The 26,965-nt window shown below is 42.1% G+C and overlaps 1 protein-coding gene across 2 annotated transcripts in view; it reads left to right on the plus strand.

Moving 5' to 3' along the window:
- Positions 1-26,965, plus strand: part of tbc1d22a (TBC1 domain family, member 22a) — a 109,035-nt gene that overhangs the window by 63,619 nt on the left and 18,451 nt on the right. For both annotated transcript variants that reach the window (XM_070992450.1, XM_070992449.1), the window contains exons 11-13: positions 4,060-4,135; positions 11,832-11,959; positions 23,137-23,232. In XM_070992450.1, the coding sequence (XP_070848551.1) occupies positions 4,060-4,135; positions 11,832-11,959; positions 23,137-23,232 (300 nt within the window). The remainder of the gene's footprint in view (positions 1-4,059; positions 4,136-11,831; positions 11,960-23,136; positions 23,233-26,965) is intronic.

Genomic DNA, 26,965 nt, shown 5'->3' on the forward strand with positions numbered 1-26,965 from the left:
AACACCAGGGAGCAAAACAAAGCAGAGGAGACATAATAGCATGTTCAAAACACTTAGTCAAGTCTAGCCTCATTAGCACCATCAAAATGATGAAAATAGACAAGGAAATGGAAGCAGAAGGTGGGAGAGGAGAAGGGTTAGAGATTGATAAAGGGAGAAATGAGAGGAGGGAGAGATGAAGAAGGATTAGAATGACGAAAGCAGAGAGGAACGGCAAGATTTGTAGGTGATAAGAGAAAGTCCAGGAAAATTGAACATAGATACATTAATATTCCATTGATAAACGGTGGTATGAACGATATAATTTGAAAACATTCCAAAAATCTCATTTGCAAATGTTTTCATGTTTTAACATTTCGAGAGATTTTGAATATCTATGAAGATCTAAACAAAGGCGAACAAATAGAGGAGCACCTGAGCTGAAGAGGTTTCAATTTGAATGACAGTTTTTGACTTCTTTCAGCCGTTTCTGTTCAGCCTTGGCGGCTCTGGCTGCTCATTCTAACTATGTGCTCCTGTTTATTCCATTCAGTCCAAACATGCCGCTGTTGATTTTTCCCGAAAATAATAGATAAGATAAAATCTATAACACTCTGTGTGGCGGGGATTTTGTTCCACCGGAAAGATGTAAAACGAGTCATGATGAAAAGCCACAAACAGACAGAATATGTTGAATCACCAAAGCACCAAAAAAGTGACGAGTCATACCCATAACAGCAACAACAACCTTCGTGCTCCAAGCAATGATTGGATAAGTTGAGAGGCGGGGATTGTGACAGACGTATAGACAGACAGAGTAATGAGGATGAGCAAAAAATGTGATCAAGACCGAGAGACTGGAGATAAAGGAGGTGCGAGACATAGTTATAAAAGATGGAAAGAAAATGTGAAAATAATACTGATTGAAAAGCAACAAAGAGAGAAAGTGAGGAACTGGCAAGACGTAGGTGTCGAACCAGAAAGTGCTATAAGGTGATATTGAGACAGTGGACAGAAAGAAGAAGAAGCCGGTGAGAGAAAGAGAGAAGGAGAGGCAGTTGATTAAAGCCAGTCGCTTCAATAATGCAAATGTAATTACTTGTTCTGGCCCTCGCACTTGCTTAGCACCTAACCGCATTAACACCGGGGTGGTCGAACGAAACAGAGCCAGAGAGGTAGAGCAGCTCCAGACAGAAAATGGGGGACAACGTACAAATATATAAAAGTAGCACGAGAAGGATGACTGGGGCAGGAATGTGCAAAAAACAGAGTGATGGAGTAGAGATGGGTACGAGCCTGGCAGGTGTCGGGGGAAGAGCAAAGGGGGGAAAAGAAACTAATTCCTGCTCCCAATTTATTCATTTCCACTCTCCAATTAATGTCAAAGCTACTGTGGCATTAAGACCTGAAGTTATGTGTTGGTGAGCCTACTCCGGGCAGTTAAATGGGAAGTTTTAGCAGCAGGCTAACAGCTGTGTTTTGGTATTGAGACACTAAATCCATTCCTTCATATTAATAATGTACGTTATCCAATTCAATGCATACACACAGTCCTCTTGGTTTTTTTAAGCTGTGGTGCTGCAGTGCATTGGAAGCTGTTTCAGCAAAGCTGGTACTCTTATGTTGCTCTCAGTCGGGTGCACATATACAATTATGTATTGTATATATTGTACTGCAGCACAAAATAAACAGTAAAGGTTCATAGGCTGAGGACAGTCTGTACAATGCAGCTGTACTTGTTATACTTGTAAATTATACACTTGTGTCACTTATCTTGGATGTAAACAACATTCTGTCGATTCGTATTCTCAAAATATTTATTTGAGAGCACAAATCATTAAATCCCGTGCCCAAATTAGATTTTCTTTCCCCCCTCCGCGATGGGCCCCACAGATCGGCAAGGAAAGGGATCAAACAGAAAACACGAACCAATTAATTGTGAGAGATGAAGGTGTCAAATGAGAAGGAGTCGGAAGAAGAAGTAATGACACGTTTAGAAGCTATGGAGGGATGAAAGAGGTGTGAGGCGCTGGAGGTGGAGGAATGGAGAGAATGCGGTCTCTCCCCTGCCAGCGTCTGAGGGACTCAGGAGGACACACACGCCTTGGTTCTGCTGAGCCTGAAGGACAACTGGAGCTGTTTATTGCTAAATGACTTCTACCTCCACCCCCCCACCCCCCCCTTTTTTTTTTCTTTCTCTCTCCTCCCTTTCTCCTTCTCATTTTCTCTCTCCGTCTCTCTCCATCTGTTGGATACTTTGCCACATCAGCTGTTCTCCAGCCACACTGAAATGACCCCTCAAGGAAACGTAATACTCGGCTTGTGTGTGTGTGTGTGTGTTTGGGTGAACACACACACCCAAAATGCTTATGTGCCGTTCTCCGTTGTATTGTATTCTGCAAGTTCAACCAACCAGCACTGCCCACTCCTGTGATCATATTCAGGTTATTGTCTTCATATCCCAAAAAACTCAAACCTCGTCTTTATACATTCTCAGTTATATATTAAAATCTAAAAATATGCCGTGGAGTTGGTGTAATGCCAGCTAATATTATTGCATTTGTGAAAATAACTTGATGTATTTCGTCTTTGGGTTTCATAACTTTGAATTTCCAACCCGTAATATCACACGAAATATACACTGTAGTCCATGAATTATACATCTTTCCGAAAAGGATCAGAAAGAAGAAAAACCTTTGGTTCAGGGTTAACTGGCGACCATAAGTGGGATACTCCCCTTCATGTTTTCACACAGTCCTCCAGCGTAGGTGCTTTTTTATGCTACGTGTCTCCAAACAGGACTGCTGTGACTTTTTCCTCTGGCTGATATACGTTAGGTAAGCCATACCTTGCATTATTCCGGCAGTCATCTAACTGCCTTTGCTCCGTTACAGCTGGTTGACTGAAAAGGGGCAGAAAAAAAGAAGAAAAAAGTATTCCTATAACTGAACTTTCTGTGTCTCATCAAAAGCTAATTGCACAAAAATCACCCCATATCAGAAAACATAAAAAAAAAAGCTGCGCAGCAATTGAGCGTAACACATTAGCTGTGTGCTTTAAAATCAACAGGAGTCACAGTGATAATAAAAACAAGTTCTGTCGTCTCTTTGAAAGCACAGATTTCCTTTTTTTTTGCATGCAGTGCAGCAAGTTAATATTGAATTTAAACGTTACGGGCCCGGTGTCCGTCTACCTACACCTTCTAAACATCACTCTAATTTGCAAGCACCGTTAAGCAGACGCCATTAACCGGTGGAGCTGAGGAGCAGTGACTGCTTGAAGGGGACTATTGTGAAATGAAGCCTCAGCCGTCGGCCCTCAGGAATATTTTAGCGTTCCACCACTTCACACCAAATATGAGGCCAGGACCCATTCACGGCTCACCTGTTATGTTCTTGGCTGCGTTCACAGCCAGCCCTCTGCTTTGTCTTCGAGGCCACAGCTGCACATGTTTTGGCATGCCAGTGTTAGTTGGGCGGCCTATTTTCTCTATTTGCTGTTTTTAAAAGTGGCAAAGGCTTTGTGTGAGGTGTGAAATGGGCCCTGGCAAACGCATCAAATCTGTATGGGGCCACAGCACTTTTCTGAAATGAATCCTCAAAGTGAAAATGTGAAATCTCAAAGCCTTTGAGTGTGACTCTCAGGCCAAATGGCTGCAAAACGTCAATGTGAAACAAATCATGTTAGTTCGCTCGACAAGGGATCAATTTCACAGCTTGTCGAAGAGATTACAGAGAAATCTGCCAAATATTCCTGTGATAAAAGTATCTGCTGGATCTCCTTTGCTCTGTTTATCGCTTTTCTTTGCACTTTTCATTATGTGGTTCAAGGTTCACAGGATCCGCTTACCAGCTGGTCATCCGCACTTCTGGTTGTTGATTTTAATGATTTACCCTTAGCGTTTGAAGCCTATTTCTCTCCTCCCTCACCTTGGGAGTCAGCAAAATGCTTCACATTTTCCATATTCCTTTACATATTTATTAAAGCCGACCTTTAACAGACCAACTATTCGAAGTTTCTTCATGATCGCAGACGGAGCCTCGGCCCATATTGACTCTGTCGGATTTTTCTTCTCCGCAGGACAACTACACATTTGCTCAGCCAGGCATCCAGAGGAAAGTCAAGGCCCTGGAGGAGCTGGTCAGCAGGATTGATGGTGAGTCGTCTGCCTTGCATCCATCCATCCACCCATCCATTTCTGCTCATAGCTCTGCCGTTTTGACTTGATTTCCCTTTACTACTTCTTGTCCTCTCTTTCTTTTTGACATCACCAGCACATTCACGCAAACACACAATTACACTCAAAATCACCATCTTCTGCAGGGTTACCTGCTGTACAATGGCCATGCACGGCGATGGGCTTCATTCGTAGATATTTCTCTTGAATTTTTGGCTTAAAACGGAGCGAAAATGTAGAAAAAAAATTAACAAAAATCTTTGAAAGCTGTTTAAGCCTTTTGCACGGATCAGTTTAAATGTTGTTCTCACCGATGAGCATTTTGGAATATGTACGCATGTGTTGGATTTCAGGCGTGAGGCCCATTGTAACCTCTTTGCCCCCAGATAGATAGTCCACTCCACATTCCCCTCTGCTGACATGAACCATTCTTTCTATTCATATAAGCTAAGAGCCTGAGCAAGGCTATGTGTAGCTCCTAAATATGTGCATGTAGGAGAGAGGAGGAAAGGGTGCGATGATCAGATGACACAACAGGAATAAAAGAACTGATAATGGGGGAAAAAAAGTCTTAAAAATTGCCTAAATTTAAGGATTTTGTTCCTTTCCTTTGACTTACAGGTGTCTTAACACTTCTACTTTCTTTGATAGTTTGAATTCTTGTTTTTCAGACCAGGAAGTAATCTCTGGTTTCGCACATTTGCGTCGGGTTGTAATTACACAACACCGCCATCGTGCCTCGCTAATTTTTATTCCAACCGGCTGTCGAGGAAATGTGTATGTAGCGGTGATTATTAGCGCAAAACAATGGCCTGCTGAGGGCTGGAAGTTAATGTGTGCACAGCGAGTGCACTCAAACACTTGGTGACATTTCACACACACTCGCACCTTAGTGTTAATTAGCAGCACTGCTATTTCCTCTGTATTCCCCTCCTTCTGTTTTTCATTTTGTAAATGTGTAAATACAATTTGAATACTTTTCCATCCAAACTTCCTCTTTCCTCTTAAAAGGTGTGCGTCATTCACCGTGGCCCGCCATGCATTGTGCTAAACAAGGTCTTATCAAAGCGAGCCTTTGTACAGTGGTCATGTTCTAGGCTAACCTTGGTGCTGTCCGACTCTCCTGTCACCCGCTCTGTCAGCCAGAGGGAGGGGAGGGCTCACCCGCTGCATTCAAATGTGTGGAGAGAGAGCGCGTACGTGTGTCTGTGTGTGTGTGTGTGTGTGTGTGTGTGTGTGTGTGTGTGTCTGTGTGTGTGTGAATGTCAGATAAAGTTAGCTTGCATATGCAGGCCTGCCTGTTTGCATGTGTGATTGCGAGGGTGTAAACTTGCCAACACGAAGGACAAGTGTGTGTACCTGTATTTGTAAGATTGTATTTATTGGAGTGTATGCGTCAGTCAAATTATGTGTGTGTGTATCTTTTCTGAAAAAAAAAAAAAATTGCTGCGCCACACCCCAGCAGATAAGTTAAAAATGACTCGACATTTTTACTGTATCTTATTCCATAAGTGCCCTGTCATCACTGTTGGGGCAGAGCCATTTTATACCTCGCTAGCTTGACATCACCCCCTCTAATGAGATCACAGATTGCTTTTATCTCGTGTTACAGGATTGTTTTTCGCCCCTCGACACAGCATCTGTTTTGGGAACAATGGCCGCTCATCATCTCTTCCAAAATTACCTATCAGGGCTTATCAGATGCGGGGTTATCCAGAGTGCTGTAGAGTTTGATAAAGGGCGCGGTCCTGCTTTGGTGACTGGTACAGATTTACCTTTGTTTTCTATGCTGAGATTTCACTCCTGATGGTAAAATCTAAGTTGTGGAATCATATTTTATTAGGGTTTTTATTGGTTCTTCATTGTTTTTCTCTGCGTGTTAATGTTTCTTTTGAGATTACCAATCCATTATATTACCAGCACTGAAAGTACTTAATCTTGCGGCTCATTAATTTTAGATCTTTGGACGAAACCTGTCGCAAAATGAACAAATTTATTATTCTCCATCAGAGCGAGCTCTGCTAACAATCCTAAAAAGGAATAGAAAATATTTAAGCTGTTGCTATGGGGATATAGTATGGTATTCTGCTTCAGCCTTGTAGCAGTTGAGCATCCGATGCAGAGATATTAGTAGATGATGGAGTATTTGTGAAGACAATGAGAGGAGAGACGAAGGAAGGAGAGAGTTTGGGATGTTTTTGACCTCCGCTCAGTGCTTCATCAGGACATTGCTGATCTGTGTGTCTTGCACCACATTCTGTCGTCTTCTCTTCTTTAAAGTGATTGCATCTAACTCTTCTCACAGTATATGTCAGTCAGACAGAGGGAAAACACACATATCCATGCATTCACAGAGAGGGAAAGAAAGATAATGTTCAGGGTTTTTATGGCCACATCTCCACTATCCATTACCTACTGCATCTTTTAGCACAGTGGGGGAGAAAAAGGGGAAGAAAAAGTCTGGGTTTGTGCCAGCAAGTCTCAGAACAGTCCTCCTACTGCTCCTCCCCATTTTCCGTCCCTGTAACCGTAACCCTGTAACTTCTTTTGAAAACTCATTTGAAAGGCATGTTTTGATTTCAGGAATTAAGTTGTTGGAAAGTCAGAAAATGTGTAATGTATTTTGACAGTTTTACAGTGTATTTCCTTAATTTTGATCAGAGCTGCTGTATCACTGCATAGGTGTTAATACACTGAATCAAGCCCTCCACGTATTCAAATGATTGCTGGTCAAAAGCAGTGGATAGATCTAGTAGAATTAACCACCATCAGTGGCAATGAGTAACCAAGTGTCGAGCAGGGCGCCTCTTAAATGAGCACTCATGCTCAGTCCACCTTCCCACTATGACAAATCTAGAAATATTTTCTTTTGCACAAAAGATTTCTGATCAAACATTTCGGCAGGTGTTCTTTGAATGTTTGATTTGGTCCTGTGAATTCAGTCTTGAACTAGGATAATGATACAAATCAAAGCTTTTTATTTCTTTTACTTTGATTCTTTTAGTTCAAAACAGTGAGTGCGAAGGAATTTCTTTGTTTCTCTCTCTGCCTGCCCCTCCCTCAGACTCCCCCTCTCTGTAATTATCCTACTTGTATTAAGTGATGCTAACTCTCATTAGCCTTGCTAGCATGCCCACCTCCTCAAAAGACAAGCCACTTTGTCGCCGAGCCTGTAATGTTCCTCTGATCTCCTTATCCCTCCCCTATCTCTTTTTGTGTATTTGTTGCTTGCATGTGCATTAGCACAAGTACATCAACATGCAAATTGCCCAAAGGTGAATTTATTTATGCAAATGAGCGGTCGTACTGACAGCGTGCACTCGGAGCTTGAATCGTGTGAAAAGGCTGGCAGCTGGATTGTGAGACTATATTGCATAATGAAAGGCAGATAAAAGCTACAGTGTGTTTTTATGGGTTTGCGGGAGAAGTAAGATAATTTGCCTTTCTGAACCAGCAATTTTTGACATGGCTGTACATTTTATTTATGATATTTAGTCTGTTACAGTTGTATTTGTTTAATACCTTGATTTTTTTTTTATGTCAGTTGCATATATATTACATTATAAGAGCATGTGTTGTGCTTTTCTGGCATTTTTCTTTTGAAATCCTGCCTTTTTTAAAAAAGCTGTTCAGATTCAGGTACAGGTTTTCTCTGGTGCTTTTAACCTGGCCAGAGGTCGATTACGCCGGCTTCTCCTGCCTTCCCACACAGTCTGCTTTAACCTCCAAACATCACCTCTACAATGTTCATCCGCTCTGCGCTCTCTGCCCACAGCAAGTTTACATACCTAACATACTGTGTGTTGCATGTTTTCTAGAGTTTTCCATGCATTTGTTTAGAGTTCACAGATGTTGTACATTATGTTGTTTTTTTTCAAATATTTTGCACCAAATATTCAGGGAAATCTGAAAATGATGTCACTGCAATACTGCTCTCATTCATACTGTCAGCACGTGGTGGTTTGTCTTACTTTTTTTATTGGGCTGCTGCACATCTTATACAAATAGGATGGAATTTTTGTTGTGTGTGTTTATTATGTTAATTTGCAGGGTGGTGTCCCTGATTTTCAGCCCTTCCAAAACCTAAAAACACAAAAGTAAAATCGTAAGGAAAGGATTAAACAGTATGGTCATCCGCTGTAGCTTAAGCTGCAATTGTTAGCATTTATGGCTAAGTAGTTGAGTACCTGCAGGTAACCGGTGCAGCTGGTAACCAGGCGTTTCTCACAAAGAGTTTGTATATCTTTAACTAGCTAGTCTGTATTAGTTTGTGGGGTTAGAGGCCACCAAACGGTTTACTTTTTACCCAGGACCTGCAACTTTAGCTGCAGTTCACGGCAGTTGACAGTCGCTGGCAAAATTAACAGTGGATGGCTACAAATGAGAAGCCTGCTTTTGTCGACGTCTGTCTGACGTCAAGGACCAACTCTTTTGATCCTTCCTGAGAACTGCATGCATGCTAAGCAAAAATAGAAAGCTTGACAGGCATAGCAACAGTAACTAATGGGGGCGAAGATTTGAAAGCAACCAATTACATGCAAAGAAAAAGACTGGAGACCTGTATTGTGTGTACATACTGTGGTGGCTGACTTAGTGTGAAATACATTGCTTTCAGAAAAGCACGAGTGAACAAACAACTTGCTTGCTTTGTATCCACAGTAGTATTTCTTTAAATCTGCGCTAAAGCCAGCGAGACTGAAATGAAAGAGAAACATGAAAGGTTACAGTGAGATGAGCACACGCTATATATGTGCTGTATATAAAAAAGCAGCTCTGTCAGAGTCAAAGTGAAATGGTGAAAGAAAAAAAAAAACAACAACCAGCCAGTAGGAGAGAGGAAGAGGGAAAAACAAGTGTAACTGTAATTACGTTTTGTAGCAAGGAGAGCATGAAGTCAGGCAGAATTGGCCTCGTCAGCAGAATCTTGGGAGTCGCTCACTAGTCACTGTACGACCTCTGACCTTCCTGCTGTCCACCTGCACTCCACCAGCCATGTGCTACAGCCCATTGTGGAGAGCGGACTAGCCGGCATCGTGGCCTCCGTCCTAAACTTTAACCAGCAGTAGGAAGGAAGACAAGACTCATCCGTCAATCAGTGTCGATGCGAGGTGTCATCCTCACCCTCCCTCAGCCCCCGTGACTACGCTACCCAGCATGCCGAGCAGTGTGCCAGCTGGACAGCAGCCCGCGGTTAAAAGTCATAAGTTTTGTCAGTGCGGTTTCTCCCAGTCGTTCTTTTTTTATTTTCTCATTTTCACGTTCCCTCTCCCACCCCTGAAAGCTCCTCGTGAAAAATGACTCTCCCTTCCACGGCTCCCCCATCGCGCGCCTCTTCCTGTCTGTGTTTGGTGAAGTTGCTAATATTAGGCAGAGCAAGTTCATTAGTGTAATTTAACATTGTCTAAAGTTGTTCCACTCTCTCCCTCTCTGTTTGGCAGCTAGCTAAGATCTGTCACCATGATGCATTCGCCGTTAATGAGCTTGCCTTGTTTATGCTTTTACAGCAGCGTGTGATAATTAAACTGCAGAGAGGAGTGTGAAATAATCGCTTTGTGTTTACTTCGCGCACTGCTCATGCGGTGGAGTGTGTGTATAATTGTTACACATGCGTGTGCGAGCACTGGAAGACAGGTGTCATTCAAGTGTGTGTGTGTTTGAGAGTCATAATGTATGTGTTCTTGGCTCGAAATATTTTAAGCAACGTTTCGCCAATTAAAGCTTTATTGAAGCTGGATTTGTGTGTGTGCGCGCGTGTGCGCTTGTCAGTCGGCTCTGATTAAGAGCACAGAGTGTGAGAGAGCAGGATGCTATAGTTCCTCCCTAACTGGCTTTTCTCATAGATTCTCTGACAGCTCTTTAATTACAGCTCTATTATGAAACGTGTGTGTGCTCCTGCATGTGTGTGTGTGAGAGAGAGAGGGAGAGAATGAGTGTCATGGGTTTGATGACTATGAAAGAGGGAGTCGCTGAATACCGAGTGGTATTCTTCATCTTTTGTTATGTAAAGAAGCATAAAACAAACATTTATCAAGAACAGAGAAAGGAACAAAGGCAGCCCCTCTCTGTGTCACAGCCCCATAAGAAGTGAATTCCCAGCTGTCATTGCTGCTTCTCATTCATTCTTCTCAGCCGGTGTTCATGCCAGCCTGCCATACCATGACACCAACACCGACGCTGACGCTTGAACTCCACATTGACACCGCAGCGAGACGGCCCGATGCGGCGTGCGGTCCTCCCCCTCTCTGTGGAGTTTGTTGGAAGTGAGAACATAATCTGAACCAATTATAGGAGGAGAAAACCAAAGCATTTTCCGAGTATAAGGAGACAGATGTGGACATCTAATAGCCAGCTGATGTTTGTGTTTGGTGAGCGGAGGCGAAAAACAAACTGAGTGGAAACTGCTGTCTTGACTGATGATTGTATTCAGCTGTTTCTTGGTGTGTTCTCAGCTGTTATTGATCCCAGAAAAGTTGAATTAATGTGCGCAGAAGAATCCATCATATCTACCTTCAACAATAAGTCTGGTGATAAACTGCAGTTTTCTTACTAGCAACAAAAACCCCATGAGAAGACCAAAAACTGCAATGAATAACTGAAAGTATTGACTCTGAAGCCAAAGCCTGCGTCCGCTAACAGGCTTAGAGTGTTATTCTAAGTGTCAGACAACATAATGGAAAGGACCCCCGCAGGGATCGACCTTTTAGCTGAAGAGTAAGATCTGCTTTGTTTAACCACAAGCGGCCGTTATGTCGCTCTCGCCAAAGAAACCAGACTCCACTGAGAGCAAAGGAATCATTGTACAACAATGAAAGTTGCATCATATTGACAGCTGGACGAACACATTGTTAGTTCTGTTCATTTCATTGGATTTTTGGAAGGTAATGATTTAAATTTAATGTAAACCCTAATGTTTCAATTACACAGGAACTGGATTTGTCTCGTCTGCTCATCCTGCCTCTAATGTCACAGTGATGCCTGGTTACTAATTCTCAGTCCAGTGAAGCAGTCCAATACAATTTTTGAGTCAATATGACTTGTTTATAAACCCTACTCTGCCTGAAATTCAGCGATGGCAGCCAAAATAAACTAAACAGAAAATTACAGTAAAGGCCCACTGGGGCATGATTGATGTTCCAGAGGTGGGTTAGCAAATATTTGCCGTTCTCCTCTGAGGTAACTGCCAGAGAACTGTGGGACTATTGTTACACAGAGCTCAAAGCTCAAACAGGGAATGCTCATAGAAAAACTGAAGAGACACATTGTAAATATTATACATTAAAATCACCCTTCATCTCCTCGACAAAGAAGATAAATTGTCACAATCGTTGCAACCTCGCAGGAGCTTGAAGAGGTTTTCACGGACTGACCTTGCATGACAGAAATGGACAAAAATACAGTTTTAATCAGCTCCTCCTGGAAGCAATAATGTCAGAGAAATCATAAACACACACCCTATATGTACATAAACATGCCCTCTGTCTTCGCCTCTGGATGCTATTGACCTACAGCGCGCAGACTCCATTCCTCATCAGACAGACATGCAATTGTTTGGAGCTTCATTTAACAGTGAATACACTCTTTTTCTCATCTCAGTTTGGTGTGTAGCTGAAATGACATCTCTAAGGTGTTTTTTTTTTTAAATTAAATGTGAATATTATTATTATTTTTTTGACAGAGTCTGTGCACCGCCACATGCAGCAGTACGAGGTGGAGTACCTGCAGTTTGCCTTCCGTTGGATGAACAACCTCCTGATGAGGGAGCTGCCACTACGCTGCACGATTAGACTGTGGGACACCTACCAGGTACACACAAACCCACAGACACACACGCACACACACACACACACACACACACACACACACACACACACACACTGCTGTTGTTTTTTTTGTTATCTGTCCATTTCTATCTATCTGGCGCTGCATGGGATCTCACAAACAGGGATATTCTCTGATAATGACATCTATGATTGCCTCCAGAGTGGTGCTTTTGTAATTCCTACCATTCCATTCCTGCCAACCCAAGTGCCATGATGCAACATAATACAGTTATTATTTTGTATTTATTTTTTTTACAAAGGTGTTTAAGCGTGGCAGCTTTCTCTATGATAGTCTTAATTATACAGAGCTTATAATACAGCCTAACTATGCTGCATGGCCTCATCACACAGCCATGCAACTGACAAATTTACACTTGCATTGTTAGTTTAGCAGATTGTTCAGTGTAAGCACAACATATATGAAATAAGTGGTCGTAATAGTGGCACAAGGTTTTGACAAAAAGGATGCAAGGAAGGTTTAAAGAATGAATGAATGGAAGAAAACATTCCTGGAGATTTGCAGACGAGGGATTGGAAAGGATTAGTTAATTCAGTAATGAAACAAAGATGTCAGTCGGCAATTCACACATGAAACAAAAGTTTTTTGCCATTTAACTTATGGTTTAATTTTAATTTAATGGCTGCTCTGCTCTTTTGTGTGTGAGTGTAAAAGTAAAGCCTATTACTGTGTTGACCCGGGTGTGTAAATGTGAGAGAGAGAGAGAGCGAGCAGGATCTTAATCCCATTCAAACACATCTGAACCTGTTCATACTGCTGCCGTTTCACTTTTACACACAGCTTAATAGGCGGCACCTACAGTTACTCCAGATTGTTAACCTCAGTTGGAGTTGTCAATATCACCTTATGTCTGCTATTGAATCAGTGAGGTGTGTGTGTATTTGCCAGAACATGTGTGGATAGTCCAGGGCTTGAGCTGAGTACATTTAATGGATTTTCCAGTTGATGCAGAGGTTAAGAGTGTAATACATGGGATTGCAGTGTTTGATTAGATGAGGAAAGTGGAGAGGAGGAGCATGAAGATGGAGAGTTCATCGATGGCGCTTCCAGCTGTGGTCGTTGGTCTCACAAACATACTATTTTATCTATTTATGTATCTATTCTGCCGTCATCCCAGCGACAGCGGCTGCCCCCGTTGTTCTCTGCCTATTCTGCATCAGTCAGCGTCTATGTCTCATTTTAAACTCTAAGTATTCTCTTTATGTCTTGTTAAAATGGGACTGCATGAAATGTAGATGTTCCTTGTCAAATTTACCTGTTGGCTTGTTGTTGCTTATGTTGGCTGAGCTCAAAAGTCTGTCATTGCAGCAACTCGGAAGTCATTATGTGAAAGGTATAATGTAATGTCTTATTACATGAATTCAGCCAAGTGAAAATCAAGTGAGGTTTCGTCAGTTAACAGTACCTATACAGTATGTGACTATTGGTTGCAAAGGGGAAAGTGTTGAAAAAAAGGATGCGAGGGGATAGAGAGTGAAAGATGTGACCGTGTCAAGTAAAAATAGGCAAGAGCAAGAAAACAGAAAACTGGAAGGACATAAACAGCTAATAAATTGTAATAAAAGACACATTGCAGTTTATAGCTAAAGTGCTTCGTCAACAGCCTTCACCAAACCATGGCTGGGATGAATAAATACCAAATGAATCTTGTCTAAATCTTTATGAATGGACTGAACTCTGAGCAGCTGAGAGGTAAAAGCCAGGTGACAGCAAGGATGGTGATCTTCCTTTCCTGCGTTACTTCAATTAAAACACCAGGGCCATGTTTTTTTTGTGTGTCAGGTTAAGTTTGTCTACCGAAACCTTGATCACTGATAGAGGTCCATTGCTGGCTTGTAAAAAATACATTCCACTAATTAGAAATAGTGTTTTGCTTTAGTGAAAGCTGAAGGTGTGGCAGGGTTTGCAGCATGGAATGAATACTGCTGTAATATAATGGACAAAATACCATTTTTCTTATCATCTTATAAAACGTGGAACCTTTGTGATGTTATTTTTACATGAATTGCTAAATTTGTAAACTATTACATGAGCACATGAGTTCATTCCAAGGATTGATATTACTATAATCCTACCACAGTAATTGATCCCTGCCAGCAAAGATTCTCTCCGCTTTCTTTGTTCTCGTTGCCATAGAACTGCTGGGTCAGCTACAGTGCAGTACTCCTGGGAAAAAATAAAAAACGAGTCCTGAACACTCCCAAGTCCTCCTGTTTAAGTACAGTCTCTCTACTTGAATGACTTATGTGGCGAGCGGTGATTAGGAAGCCAAAGCAACCCATTTTTCTCAGAAAAAACAGCACGGTTGACCCAACAGCGGCGCTATGTTTTCATGAACCCTCTTCCTGGTCAGCCATCCTTTATAACTACTGATAGCCTCTGCATTTTATTCTAGCGAACAAACTCCAGTGCTCTCCTGTTTAGGAGGTTTTTTTCTCGTGCATTTTGACTGAACTGCAGCCATCTGGCAGCTGGTGCAGAGCTTGATGGAAAACTCTTGCAGGTGTGTTTACATTTCAGAAAGTGGAATGGCGGATAGCAGGGCCTCTTAACACACGAGCTGGTTGTCTGACATCACTTAAAGTTGTTTAGAAAATGAAGTTTTACCTTATGTTTTCTTATATAAGCCTGGACATTAAGGAAGCGAATTGCATAGGAACCTTTGGGTGACCTACAGTCCTCTTGATTTTCCTGGAAAAGCAAATGAACGCATAATTGAGCACAATCATTTGGTTGTTAAGACATGCAAGCCTCGACACCTGACCCAGCTCTACTATATAATCATCTCTATTGTATGTGATGTCTGCGTGATCTCCATAGTAACAAGCAGTTGTTTTTCATCATGCATTTTCTCTTCAGAGCTCAGTGTCAAATCATCATCCCACTGAAAGAAGGAAAACATAAAGGAAACAGAAAGTGCTGCTTTCAGAATGGATTTGCACCATCACGGAAAAAAATACCTTGTCCTGACATTTAGTTACAATTCACGTCTCATTTCCTGAACATAATTCGTACCTTGACGTCAGAACAGCAGGCAGACGGGTTAAAGCCACAGCCTCAGTTTGCATTGCGTTCATTGTGATTGCGTCAACAGGTACCTAAAAAAGCCAAAATACCAAATACCAAAATGTTTACTTTGATACCAAGTTTAGCATAATAATTCTCAATACCTGAGCAATACCTGAGACTGAAATGATGCTGATTTCATACTCAATACCTAATGGATCAGAAATCCTCATGCCATCTTTGTGTTACTTTTGGGTCAGTTAAAGGATGGCGGTAATAGTAGGCTGCCTTGTGGTTGATTGCCTGGTGGTTTCACTTGAAATCTGTAATTAAAACAAGAGATCCGATGAGAAACATGGACATATTGTATGCTGTTGCAAAACCAGTGTACAAAATCCTTGTACAGTGAGAGCTTAACTATTTAAATTATGAATCAAGGATTATATTTATTGGTTCAAATGTTAATATATTAAGTATTTCAGACCAGCTCTGACACAATGCCCATGTATTACTCTATGAATAGTGCCAAAAGGACAAATGAATCACTGAAGTATAGGTACTGCAGCGTCCATGCTTTGCAGCTACAGAATGGCCACTGACAACTGAACATACTTGGTTCAGACTGGGGCCATGTAGTTAAGGCAAATAAAACATGATAATGCAAATAAAGCATTTATTAAGGTTCAGGAAAAATCACTTGAATGATTTTTAAAAAGCCTGTATTGCTACGAGACAGGACACAAACCGTCAGAGACAAACCTGTGACACACATCCACTGTTCCCTCTCAGTACCTTTCATTACGCTGGGCTTGATGGCTCTGAGAAGACTTATAACCTTCTTCCCAGTATTATCTTGTGGGGGCACTAAAAGAGGAAAGGCTACAGGGGTCATTAATATGAGCCATTAGGCTCTGTTACCACCACAGTAAGAGTTGTGTCCATATTCTCTGCAACAAGTCAAATGTGCTCTCAGCAGGTGTGAGGCAACAACAGGATTGTGCCTTGTCACAGTTTCTTGAAGAGCACTGCAGCTGAGGTGCAGTGGGCTTGGAGTAAGTTACTGTCCCAAGTGAAAGAGTTCAAGGATTGTTGGGCCTTGTTCATGTCGGATGGAGCATGAGATCCACCGTCGGATTGGTCCACCTACGCTGTACAGGACTGCCATGGTGCAGATGGAGCTGAGCCTGAAGGCAGGCATCTGGATTCATCAGTCGTTCTTCATTCCAGCCCTCACCTATGATAATGAACTTTGGGTAATGACGGACAGAATGAGGTCATGGATACAGGCGGCCAGAATGACTTCCCTTTGCATGGTGGCTGTGTTCACACCTCGCGATCTGGGATGCGCCACACGATAACCCTATTATGAGCTGGAATACATAGCTGGGCAGAAGGATGTTTAAGCTACCTTGCTTTGCCTGCTGCCGTCACGAGCTATCATGTGCTGCAGGATTCGAAGGAAATGGGCTGGATTCATCGCAACTTAGCTGAGCATTACACCATGAAAGGATGCATTGTCCATGATTACCTTAATTCTTTATTCGACAAAATACCTGCAAGCACACAACACAGACAGCGCTCAAACGTGCGGCGTCCACTTCAAGTCTAAAAACAGAAACAAGGAATGAATGATTTAACGGTGTTGTTGCTTTGCTGTGACTTGACAGCGACGCAAGTACACATTGTACTTGTAATCCATCCTCTAAATATTTGATGTTTTACAATGTCGTTTGCATGGCAGCCCCCACACACCCTCTCAGACAACACACAGACACGCACATACACCTTTTCTGGCAGGCTCTGTCACAGTCCCTCACCTCCAGTCCTGCCCTGGTAGGGATATTAGACCATTTCCACTCATGAAACTTTCAGTAGAGCTGACAGCGAGCACCGTGCTGTTGTCATCTGCTCTCTTTTATTGTCCTTTTTTAAACTTTTTCTTCAGCAGTCCTCTCAATTCATCATATTTCCTCTAAACTTCTTCCAAATTTCCCCACTTAGCTGTCCTTTACCTCTGCGCCCCAACCTCTCCACCGCAAAGACAGTCCACAGCATACAACCAAGTGGTGATTTGGAGCTCTTAAATCCATTGGGTATACTCCACAAAATATTTCCCACCATATGTTTTCCACAGAGTTCTTGTGAAGACGTCGATGTTTTTCCAAACATAAGCTCAAGGGACCGTGCTTCTGAATCACAGAAGCTTTCTCAGTGCTCAAGGATGAAAATGATTCAGAAATTGTCCTTGATTACACTGCTTTTGGTAAAAAAATAAAAATAAAAAGCATGTCCCGTCTACTATGGATTTGGCTGTGAGTGTGAGGGTAACATAATCGGGATGAATCTGGGACATGTAGGTTATGGACACCATACGTCTCAATGACAGCAGGACCAGAAAATGAGGCAGTGGGCTGTATTGTAGCCCATCCATGATTCACCACAAAATCCAAAGACGTTGGCCTCGTTTGGACAAAAAGACCTAGCGTATAGCTCTCTCACAAATGGCGATAATAAACAGAAAGACCTTGCCCTTTGTCACTAAGCCTTTGTGTGTGTGTGCGTGTGTGAGAGAGAGTGTGTGAGTGTGTGTGTAAGTGTGTTCCAGGGGAGATTTTAACCTGAGTGTTGTAATGTCTCCACTGTGGTCTTCTCTCTGCGGTGTGGCCATCTGTTCAGTAGCCTGAGCCAGCACAAGACAGCACTTGCTCTGTCTTCCTCTCTATTTCTGTCATCCTCTCTTTCTGCCTTTCTATCTGGAGTCTCTTTCCGATATTTGTCTTTTGTTTTTCTCTTTCTTTTGTTCTGTCCCCCCCTTTTTTTGGTCTGTTTTGCCCCCAGTCTAGTTCTGCCTATTTTCTCTTTTTCACTTTTTTCTCGATTTGTCACTATTGATCTTAAAAAGAGGAAGAGAGAGAGAAACAAAGGGAAAGACACAAAGAGCAGTGATATAGAGTGAAACACACACACCTCTCCTCCCCGCCAGGCAGACAGGCAGGCAGACGAACAGACAGACAGGGACCAAATTATCCCTGTTGCGTGGAGCATGAAATTAGCAAGTAGCTCAGTGTGGCAGCATTAGCATGGCTGTTAAAGGGATACCGTGACATTTTCGGGCTGTGAAATATGGTCGTTTTCTATATGGAAGGTTGAATTTACCAAGCAGGGAGCTGTTTAGTGTTGTTAGTGGCCATGTTTAAAACCCCTGTGTAAGATGTGATCAAATGTGTCAAATCCTGGTGGAAAAGTGTGGTAATTTGCTGCAACAAGGGTCAGAAGATTAGCTAAAATGGAGATTAAAGAGCACACACGAAATGAATCAATACACATGGTGTGCTTCATGGCTCTGCTGTGTTGCCTCGATGGTCTCAGTCAGTGGTGGGAAGGAACTAAGTGCATTAACTCAGGTGTTATACAGTTTTAAGGTATTTCCATTTTGTGCTGCTTTGAACTTCTAGCTTCATGCATTTCACATTTCACTGTCAAATGTTGCACCCTTCATAGTTAAAATGAGTGAGCAATGAGTTAATCAATGGAAAATGAGCTTGTTTATAATCTTTTTTCAAGCAGAGGTGCCAAATTTGACCTGTTAAGTGAAAAATAGACTGAAACACAAATGATAGGCATATTGAATATAATGCCTTTTTTCAGATTAAACCAATCTTTTAAGCTTGTGACCTCTTGGAATAGCACTTGACCGTCAGTCACTTGACACTTAAAATACATTTTGCTGGTAATGCATCCATACTTTTGCACTAGTAAAGCACCTGAGCATTTTTGCCACAGCTGATCTCAATATATGCTCTCATCTGGCCTCAGTTTATTTTTTTAGAACTGTCACTTTCCTTTCATTAAACTTCACCTTGTCTGAGGGATCAGTTTTCTTAAGGAAGCACATTTTTTTTTGTATGCTGTGTTTGCCTTCATATCTTTCACACCTGTACATAGAGACTCCAGCGCTTTCATATTTTTAATGTGAACTGCGTGGCTTCAATAAAGTGAAAGGAAATGGAGGAAATGTGAAATTAGATCAAAATATACCTATTTTTTAGGATATTGAGAAAAGAATAAATGTCCCTGGCAGGACAGCTTTTTGTACATTCATAGCTGACTTTGTACCGCAGCAGAATTTTCATGCCTGTTTCTAAGAGATTTTCCGTCAACCTGACCGCACCGGCTACCTGCAAGTGATCCTTCTTGCAATGTGAAGTGGTCCTCCCGGGTGCCTCTTCTCTCACATATTTGAAAACCCTGCAAGTATCACATGCACATGAATTGTAAACTTAAAATGCTGCGTGGCCTTGAGTATCTACGAAAAGGTCCATTACTCTTTCCCGTGTTAATGCCAGAGATGAATGATAGGAAATACAAAGTTGTTGTTTTTTTTTTTTTCCATTCTTGTCCTCATGTACCGTCTGTATGCACTCACCCATGCGTTACAGACACCTGTGAGTGCCTTTTTTCATTCAGCACTCAGCTAAATGTAGATGGTTGATTAAATCCATGGCAAAGTGGGAATCGCCAGTGTATGAATTTGTTTGTTTGTTTTTTTTCCCACCCTCTGATTAACCTTAATGCTTGGCAATTTAAAAAGTAGCCTAAAGCAAGACATCACATTGGAGAATCACACACATGGACAGAAACTATGCTTAGGTTAATTTAAAATGTAAACTTGGTTATTTCCCCCTCTCCACAAGCCTCCCGTCTTCCTTTTTTTAATGGATTCATCATGACCTGACTCTTGTCATCCCCGTCTTCAGTCTTCTGGTGCCTAATGTATCCTGCTAGTCACACACGCTCCACCATGCACATTATCCCCGCTCTTAGTGATGAATTACCCAAAGGAATACTTGTAGCAGCTATGTCAACGATCACCAATCCCTCCCACAGTCATGTTCATACACATATAACATGAAACGCCTTTTGAAACCACCACAGGAAAAGCGGCAGCTCATTATATTCTGTTTGTGTAATTGTTACGCCGCTTTAAATCTGCTTGTTTATCATCTTGCATCACTCCCCGGCGCCGTCACCTTTTCACCTTGTCAGGAGTGTGTTCATCAGGGTATCGAGTTAGTCCCACGTCAGGCCAGTTTGTTTTGGAGGGATGAGACTAGTCAGACAGCCAGCGCAGCACTTTAAAGACACTGTGACATTGCAGTTCTGCTCCTCACTCTCACTCTGTTTTCCACGTTCCCTGTTCCTCCTCTGTTTACCTTTAGCCTCCCAGCCTCTCCATCTCTCATGCATGTTCCCCCTCCCCCTTCCTGTTGACTCCTCTCCCCGTACCCCCTATCACCCTTTCTCCTTCACCGCTCCCTTCCACCCCCCACTTTCTCCCTTCTTTGATCAGCAGTGCTTGTCAGTCAGAGTCTCGCCTGTCTCAGCCAATATGGCTGCCCTGACACAAGGGGGGTGGAGGACCAAGCATAACAATGGAGGAGGAGAAGAGGTAGAGACAAGTTTGACGGAGTCACCTTGGCTTCCATGACAAACTTTATTTTACAAATCATAATGATGAGAAAGCCTTGAGCTGAAGCAGCAGCGGTGGTTGGATCGGGCGGGAGGGGGGGGGGGATCGAGCGTCTGGGAGAGAGACGGGAGGTACAAATGGAGAACAAGAGCTTCATGTTGGAGCATTTATTTTATTTATTTTTTGTCAATTACAGTTGTTGCTATCACCATAATCTATTAACTATTTTTCTTACACAAGTGCCTCAAGTTTTCTTTTGTATACTCTCATGTCTGACTGTTAAATATGGTGCTAGAGTGAGGAATCGATTAGCTAAGTTTAGCATAAACACTGCAGTGAGGAGGACACCCTTAGCCTGACTTACTACAATGATAAAAAAAATACACCTTCCCGGAGCCTTTAAAGATCACAAGTTCACACGTTGTATCTCGTTTGTTTAATTATCCATAAATACACAATTAGTATTTAGAGCTTGCTATGCTAAGCTAACCGTTTCCTGGCTCTAGGGTCATGCATAACTCGAAGACGTGAGAGTGGTATCGATTTGCTCATCTAACTCTCTGCAAGGAAAATGTAGAACTGTTCTTTGAAATAATTCAGGCTGATTTTCTGGCAGCAGTGTTCCTCGAGGGCATGTGAACGCTTTGCCTTTGTGCAAGTCAATTTTTGTGTCTGTAATTCAGTGTGACATAATAAATCGGGGTGTATCTGCTATAGCTTTATCTGTTGGGTTGCTTTTTTTTGATGATCTTGTGTATTTCAAAAGGGGAAAAATGCATTCCCGTCCTGCCATTCGTGCTGTAGCCGATGGAGGCAATGAACTGACGATTGAGTGATTGGTGACAAATCAAAATGTCAAGATTCCTTGTTAACAGAAGCTGTTTTTGATATAGTTGTTAAGTATTCCTCGCAGTCATATTAACGACAGAGAGAGAAGAGTGGGTGACTGACTGAAGGAGGTGAGCTGAGGATAGATGGAGGGGTGATTGATGATTTCAGAGTTTCACAGCCCCTAAGAGTTCATTCAGTGAACTCACACACACTCTCACACACACAAAATTAAAACCGTGCGAATCTTTGGGGACTGATAAACATTGTGCTCCCGTGTGCCGCTCGTACGCTCCCTCATCATCTGTGTTTGTGCGTGTGTGAGAGAGCCAGAGTGGGTGTTTGCTTGCTTCAATTGTTTGGATTGGAGCTGCAAGGTGAGGCCAACAAGCCAATCACCTGCCAGTTTACAACTCACATCACGCTATGCTTCGCTGTTCACAAACACTCCTCCCTATACTCTCTCTTTCTCTATTTTTCCTCTCTCAGTCATACACAAACATACACACACTCAGGTGAGAGCTCTGAACATTGGTTTAACTAAGTGGGAGGTAAAGTAAGAGGAAACCCAAACAGAAGACATAGAAAACGGCAAAGGGAGGACCAATCTGTTTAGAAAGAGCAAGCAACAATGCAGTAAAGGAGTATGTTTTTTGACCTTCTTTGCATCACACACACTGTGTTTCTGCTCAAATCTGTCCATCCGGCATTCATCTGTTCATTCCTTCCTGCTTTCCTGGAGGGAAATTCAATTGTCACAGCAGAAAAGGCAATTGCTGTTCATTCCTGCAGAGTTATGGCTCACCGCTGTACACAAATGAGGATGGTGGTTAAAGAGCAACACTCGCAGCGGTTACTCAGACAAAGTGGAAATGAGTAATGCTGCACCCTCGATCTAATTGAAATCCTGTAAATGAGTGGTAAAATGGAATAAGCATGGCTGAATGACTGGAACGTGTGTGTCGCTGTGGACTCTTTATGAACTCACCTGTGCCAAAGAGACTTCCAGCACAATATAGAATAAAGAGGCTGTGTGTGAGTCAGTTTCCCAAAACTGCAAATAGTGCCTGGGTAGTGCAATTAACGTCGCATTGCTTCTTTACCACCACATACTATCACTGTAGACACATCAGAGAGCACACTTACAGAATTATTCATGAATTCCTGCTCTTACTAAGAGATGTGAGCGTGTAGATGTGTGTCTTCCACTCAAGTACATCTGCATTTTGGGGAGTGCTCATACGGTAGAGGAACTGATTCAGGAGTGCAATTCCACACTTTGTTATTTGTGAATTTTAAGATAAGTAAAGTGTGTGGGTAAGTAAACCCCCTGACATGCACTCTGGATACTGTACCCTATCTTTGTGATGGCGCATGCTCCCATTTCTCTCACATTTAAAGGCCCTGGTAATTATCCTTTCAGTGATGGGCCTCTGGAGGAAAAAAAACGTGAATAGAAAAAGGAACATCTCGTCCTTTGTCTTTCTTTAATTCCCCTGCTCATTGCAGAGTCATAAAAAAGTCAGCTGCCAAACGTAACAAGGGGCTGAAACAGAAAAAGAGGGGATTTGTAGCTCTCTTCATCTGTCGCCCTGCAAATGTAAATTTCTGGATTGTGGCATATTCTTCTCTTTCCTACATCCTCTCCCTGTTTTTGTGTATGCGGCATCAAGTAAACACGCTTCTAAATCTTTCTTAAAATGAAGCTATGAGCTATTTTAGGTGTACTGACGTGCTTGCCTTGCATCTTTAAGCTTCTCCTTCGACAATATACCACAGCTGATCATTTGTTTTATGAGTGTGAAATGTTAAACGTCTGTCATCTCTCTCTCACCAGGCTGAACCAGAGGGCTTCTCCCATTTCCACCTCTACGTGTGTGCCGCCTTCCTGGTGAGGTGGAGGAAAGAAATTCTAGAGGAGAGGGATTTTCAGGTAATGCGCTCGCAGGACACAGGGGGCGCCATAAAGCTTCCTACTTTCTGCTAAGACACACAGACCGGCATGCACGCATACATAAAGACATACACACTCCCTGTTTTCATACCCAGCTGGTGACGCTGAGGATGATAGACTGTACATTGCTTAATATCGAGGTAAATTAGCTCAGATGGTCCCGGCCGCTTGCAAAAAACATCTAAAGAGTCCACCAGACTGCTGGTGTAGAGCTGTTCATGGCCTACATCCCTCTCCATTACCTCCCTGGTCATTAGCTGTGAGGTTCAAAAGTTGTTGTGAGTGCATTAGTAGATGACAGTAGACAGCTGCCAGAAGGTGACTTTGGTTGCCAGCTCACTGGGGGACCTGGCTTCTTAACAGTAGCAACATAGGCTAATATCATCCCATGCAAACACCATCTCTGCTTTTTGGCTCCTCTTTCTTTATTCAACTTTTTTTCTGCACTTTTCAAGTCTGTCTTTTCTTGTTGTTTCACATTTCTTCCTCTTCCTCTGCTCTTTTATCCGTATTATTTCTTAAGTTTCTTCATCGGTGGTTCACTTTGCATCTCATGTGCAGTTTCCTCTGCTCTTTTTCACGTCTCTCTTCATTTCATTGCTCTCTAATAGGAACATTTTTTTTTTAAAGAAAAGCTTAAATAGAAGAAGAAAGGAAAATACCTGATTTTAGTCATTTGTCCAAACAGACCTGCTGTACTGAGTTCAGTTAACCAACACCGACCATAATGTGTAAAACATGCACTGCGTGGCCGTTTGTATTATCCTTGTTACCTTACACGAATGCAAGCACACATTTCTCCCAGCTCCATATAGTTTTACTCTCTCCTGACTTGCCGTACAGACTACCAAGTTATGCGCCAAGGGCAAAGTATCCATCCTCATGAACATTTGAGGAAAAGAGGAGGCGTAGAGGGAGGTAATGAGACAGTAGGATGAGAGGTAGAAGAAGTAAGAACAGATTAAATTTAAGAGCAACGGAAGGAAAAAAAGTTGTTTTATTGAGAGAACATTTATGTTGTGGCGCACTTTTATTTAATATTATACCCCTGTGTCATTATTCCGAAGACAGAGTTTTATTTTGAACAATGTTACAGATGATTAATTAAAGCAGAGTGTGCACTGGGCTGCAGTTTGCACTCGCTTGAGGCTGAAAGGCAAAACTACCCTTTGAAATGGACACAACAATAAGAAATGCCCAGAGGCACAGATCAGTGAGGATTTCTTGACAGTGTGTTTAATGTATCGAGTGAAAATGTAGTTGGGTTTCCTTCCACTGCCATTTGTTAACAATGCTTTTTCAAAATGAGAGATTAGTAAGAATTAATAAGATTCTCAAAACATGTCACGATAAATCTCAAAATTGCAGTTTCCCAATTGCTCTGAATGACACCTCGGATCACAGTAGCGAGCCTTGTCACTTTTGCCATTGTGCTAGTTTTTATTTATTAAAATCGCTGCCGAGTCGAGTTATATTATTCCTTACTTTAATGAGAAATAGCTCTTCGCACTTCAGAGGTCCTGCACATCTGAGCTTCGCTGATGCTCCCCTCTGGTGCTTACATTGAAGAAAAGAGGGACAAAACCAATACAATTACACCTAATACAAGGGGGGCCACTCCATCTTTATGCCTCTCCCACCATGCAATAAATCAGGAGACGTCTTCAGAAGCGTTAGCAGTCAGAGGGTTCCAGTTCTAAAGAACCTGTGCTTCAGATGGAGGCCAGTTGATTAAAGCTGATTCACACACCGAGTGAGACACTGGGGGCTGTTGGAGTTTGAAGATGAGACATCAACTGAGTCATCTTCCTTCATACTCTTCTTACCCTCTCTCCACTTTCCCCTTTTCTCACACTCAAGTTCGTGCTCAAACAAGATTGCCACTTTCTGTTGGATTCCCTGTCAGAAGAACCTTAAGATGGTTTGAAAACAGCCTCACTAAAATGTGTTTCGTGTTAAAAAATGGAAATATTCATCATTTGGAAAAACAAAGCGAAACACTTCTAATCTATGCAGGTATAATTTCCTCCTCTCTGCCTGTTCTTGAGTTGGCAATGTCAGTCTATCTGCGAGTCCAGACTAAAATGTATTTATTCATTTATTTAAAAGAGCCGCGTACAGCTGAAAAGAAACATCACTTTATGCACCATACCAGATTATTATGTCAAGCTAATTCGCACATGCAGTCCCTCGGCAGGTCGGAACAAAATAACAGCACAGTAACAAACAGAACGGAGTGAAAACATACAAAGATATACAAAAAAGAATACACAAGGCAAAATGAATCTCAAAATATCTATTTTGTTCAGACATTCATGGTCCCCAGTTGATGAATATTAACGACTGTAGTGCCAATTAGCAAATGGATGCACGCTAACATGTAAAACTAATATGGTGAACTTTACGTGCTTAGCATCAGCATGTGAACACTGTCACTGTGAGCGTACCGGCATGGCTGAAGACTTTTGGTCTTGTTTTGGTATGTTTCTTCACTGTTGGACTAAGTTCAAAAGATTGAACCCAGGTCCTCTGTGGCTCTCTCCAACATGTACTCAGACACACACCCCACAGACAGTCCGAGCTTTTGTGCAGGGCTCCAGACTCTTAAATAAAGAAGTATTTTACACAGTAGGAATAGTATATACTTCTCACAGAATGCAGGAGATTTCCTAAACTCCAGACTTCATCTCTGTTGAAATGACTTCTACCTGTTGTCTTGATAAATTTAGGATAATGGCATTAATTCCATCAATACAACAGTCATGCCGCAGTTTCTTTTTTCACCCTCTGGAGCATTCTCTTCCATGCCCCCCCAAAAACCCTTTAATTCGCTCACTCACACACTCACACACACACACACACACACACTCAAAAACACATACCAACACATAAACAGACACAGCCAAATGTCATCCTGGCATTTTCCCCTGCCTAGTATACAGCAAATGAGCTCATCGCCTATTTGTTTATGTCTTCTCAAGTCTGTTGTCTGTGTTTAATGGAACACAGATGTCCTCTGTGTGTGTGTGTGTGTGTGTGTGTGTGTGTGTGTGTGTGTGTGTGTGTGTGTGTGTGTGTGTGTGTGTGTGTGGGGCCATGTATTACTCATGTTGTGGGGACATACTGTATATCAGTCACATTATCGGGACTCGCCTTCCTTACGGGGACAAAACACAAGACCCAGGAGTTCAGGTTAGGTTAAGGTTAGTGTCAGGGTTAGGGTAGACAAGTAGTGGTTATGGTTATGGTTTGGGTAAGTCTCCAGGAAATTAATGTAAGTCTAGTGTTCCCAGAAATTATGGAACAACAACTGTGTGTGCGTGTGCATGATGTCTGGCTCAGTTAGTGTCGCAGACTGGATTCATATTCATGTATTTTTAGTAAAAAATGTGGAATTATGTTCAAATGTTGTACATTTTGCTCTGAATTTAAATTTAGAAAACCCATACTTGCCTGCAGTTCTTAATGAATGTGCATGTTCTTGCACATTTTGCTGGTGTTGTCGGTTTTGTGCTTTCGAGAGGAAAAATGTTCATTTTCACAAATTGATCAACCTAATATAATACAATTTACTAAGTACTTTCTTTGAAACAGATTAGTGTCAGTGAGGAAAGAGAAAAAAGTAAAGATTTCTTCTTCTCAGCTTTAGTGGTTTAATTCCAAGAGATTTCTGCCTCTGATCCACTGAGCCTCAGAGTTCAAACGTAGGCCT

Source organism: Chaetodon trifascialis, chromosome 22, assembly GCF_039877785.1.
Source record: "Chaetodon trifascialis isolate fChaTrf1 chromosome 22, fChaTrf1.hap1, whole genome shotgun sequence".
Lineage (NCBI taxonomy): Eukaryota > Metazoa > Chordata > Actinopteri > Chaetodontiformes > Chaetodontidae > Chaetodon > Chaetodon trifascialis.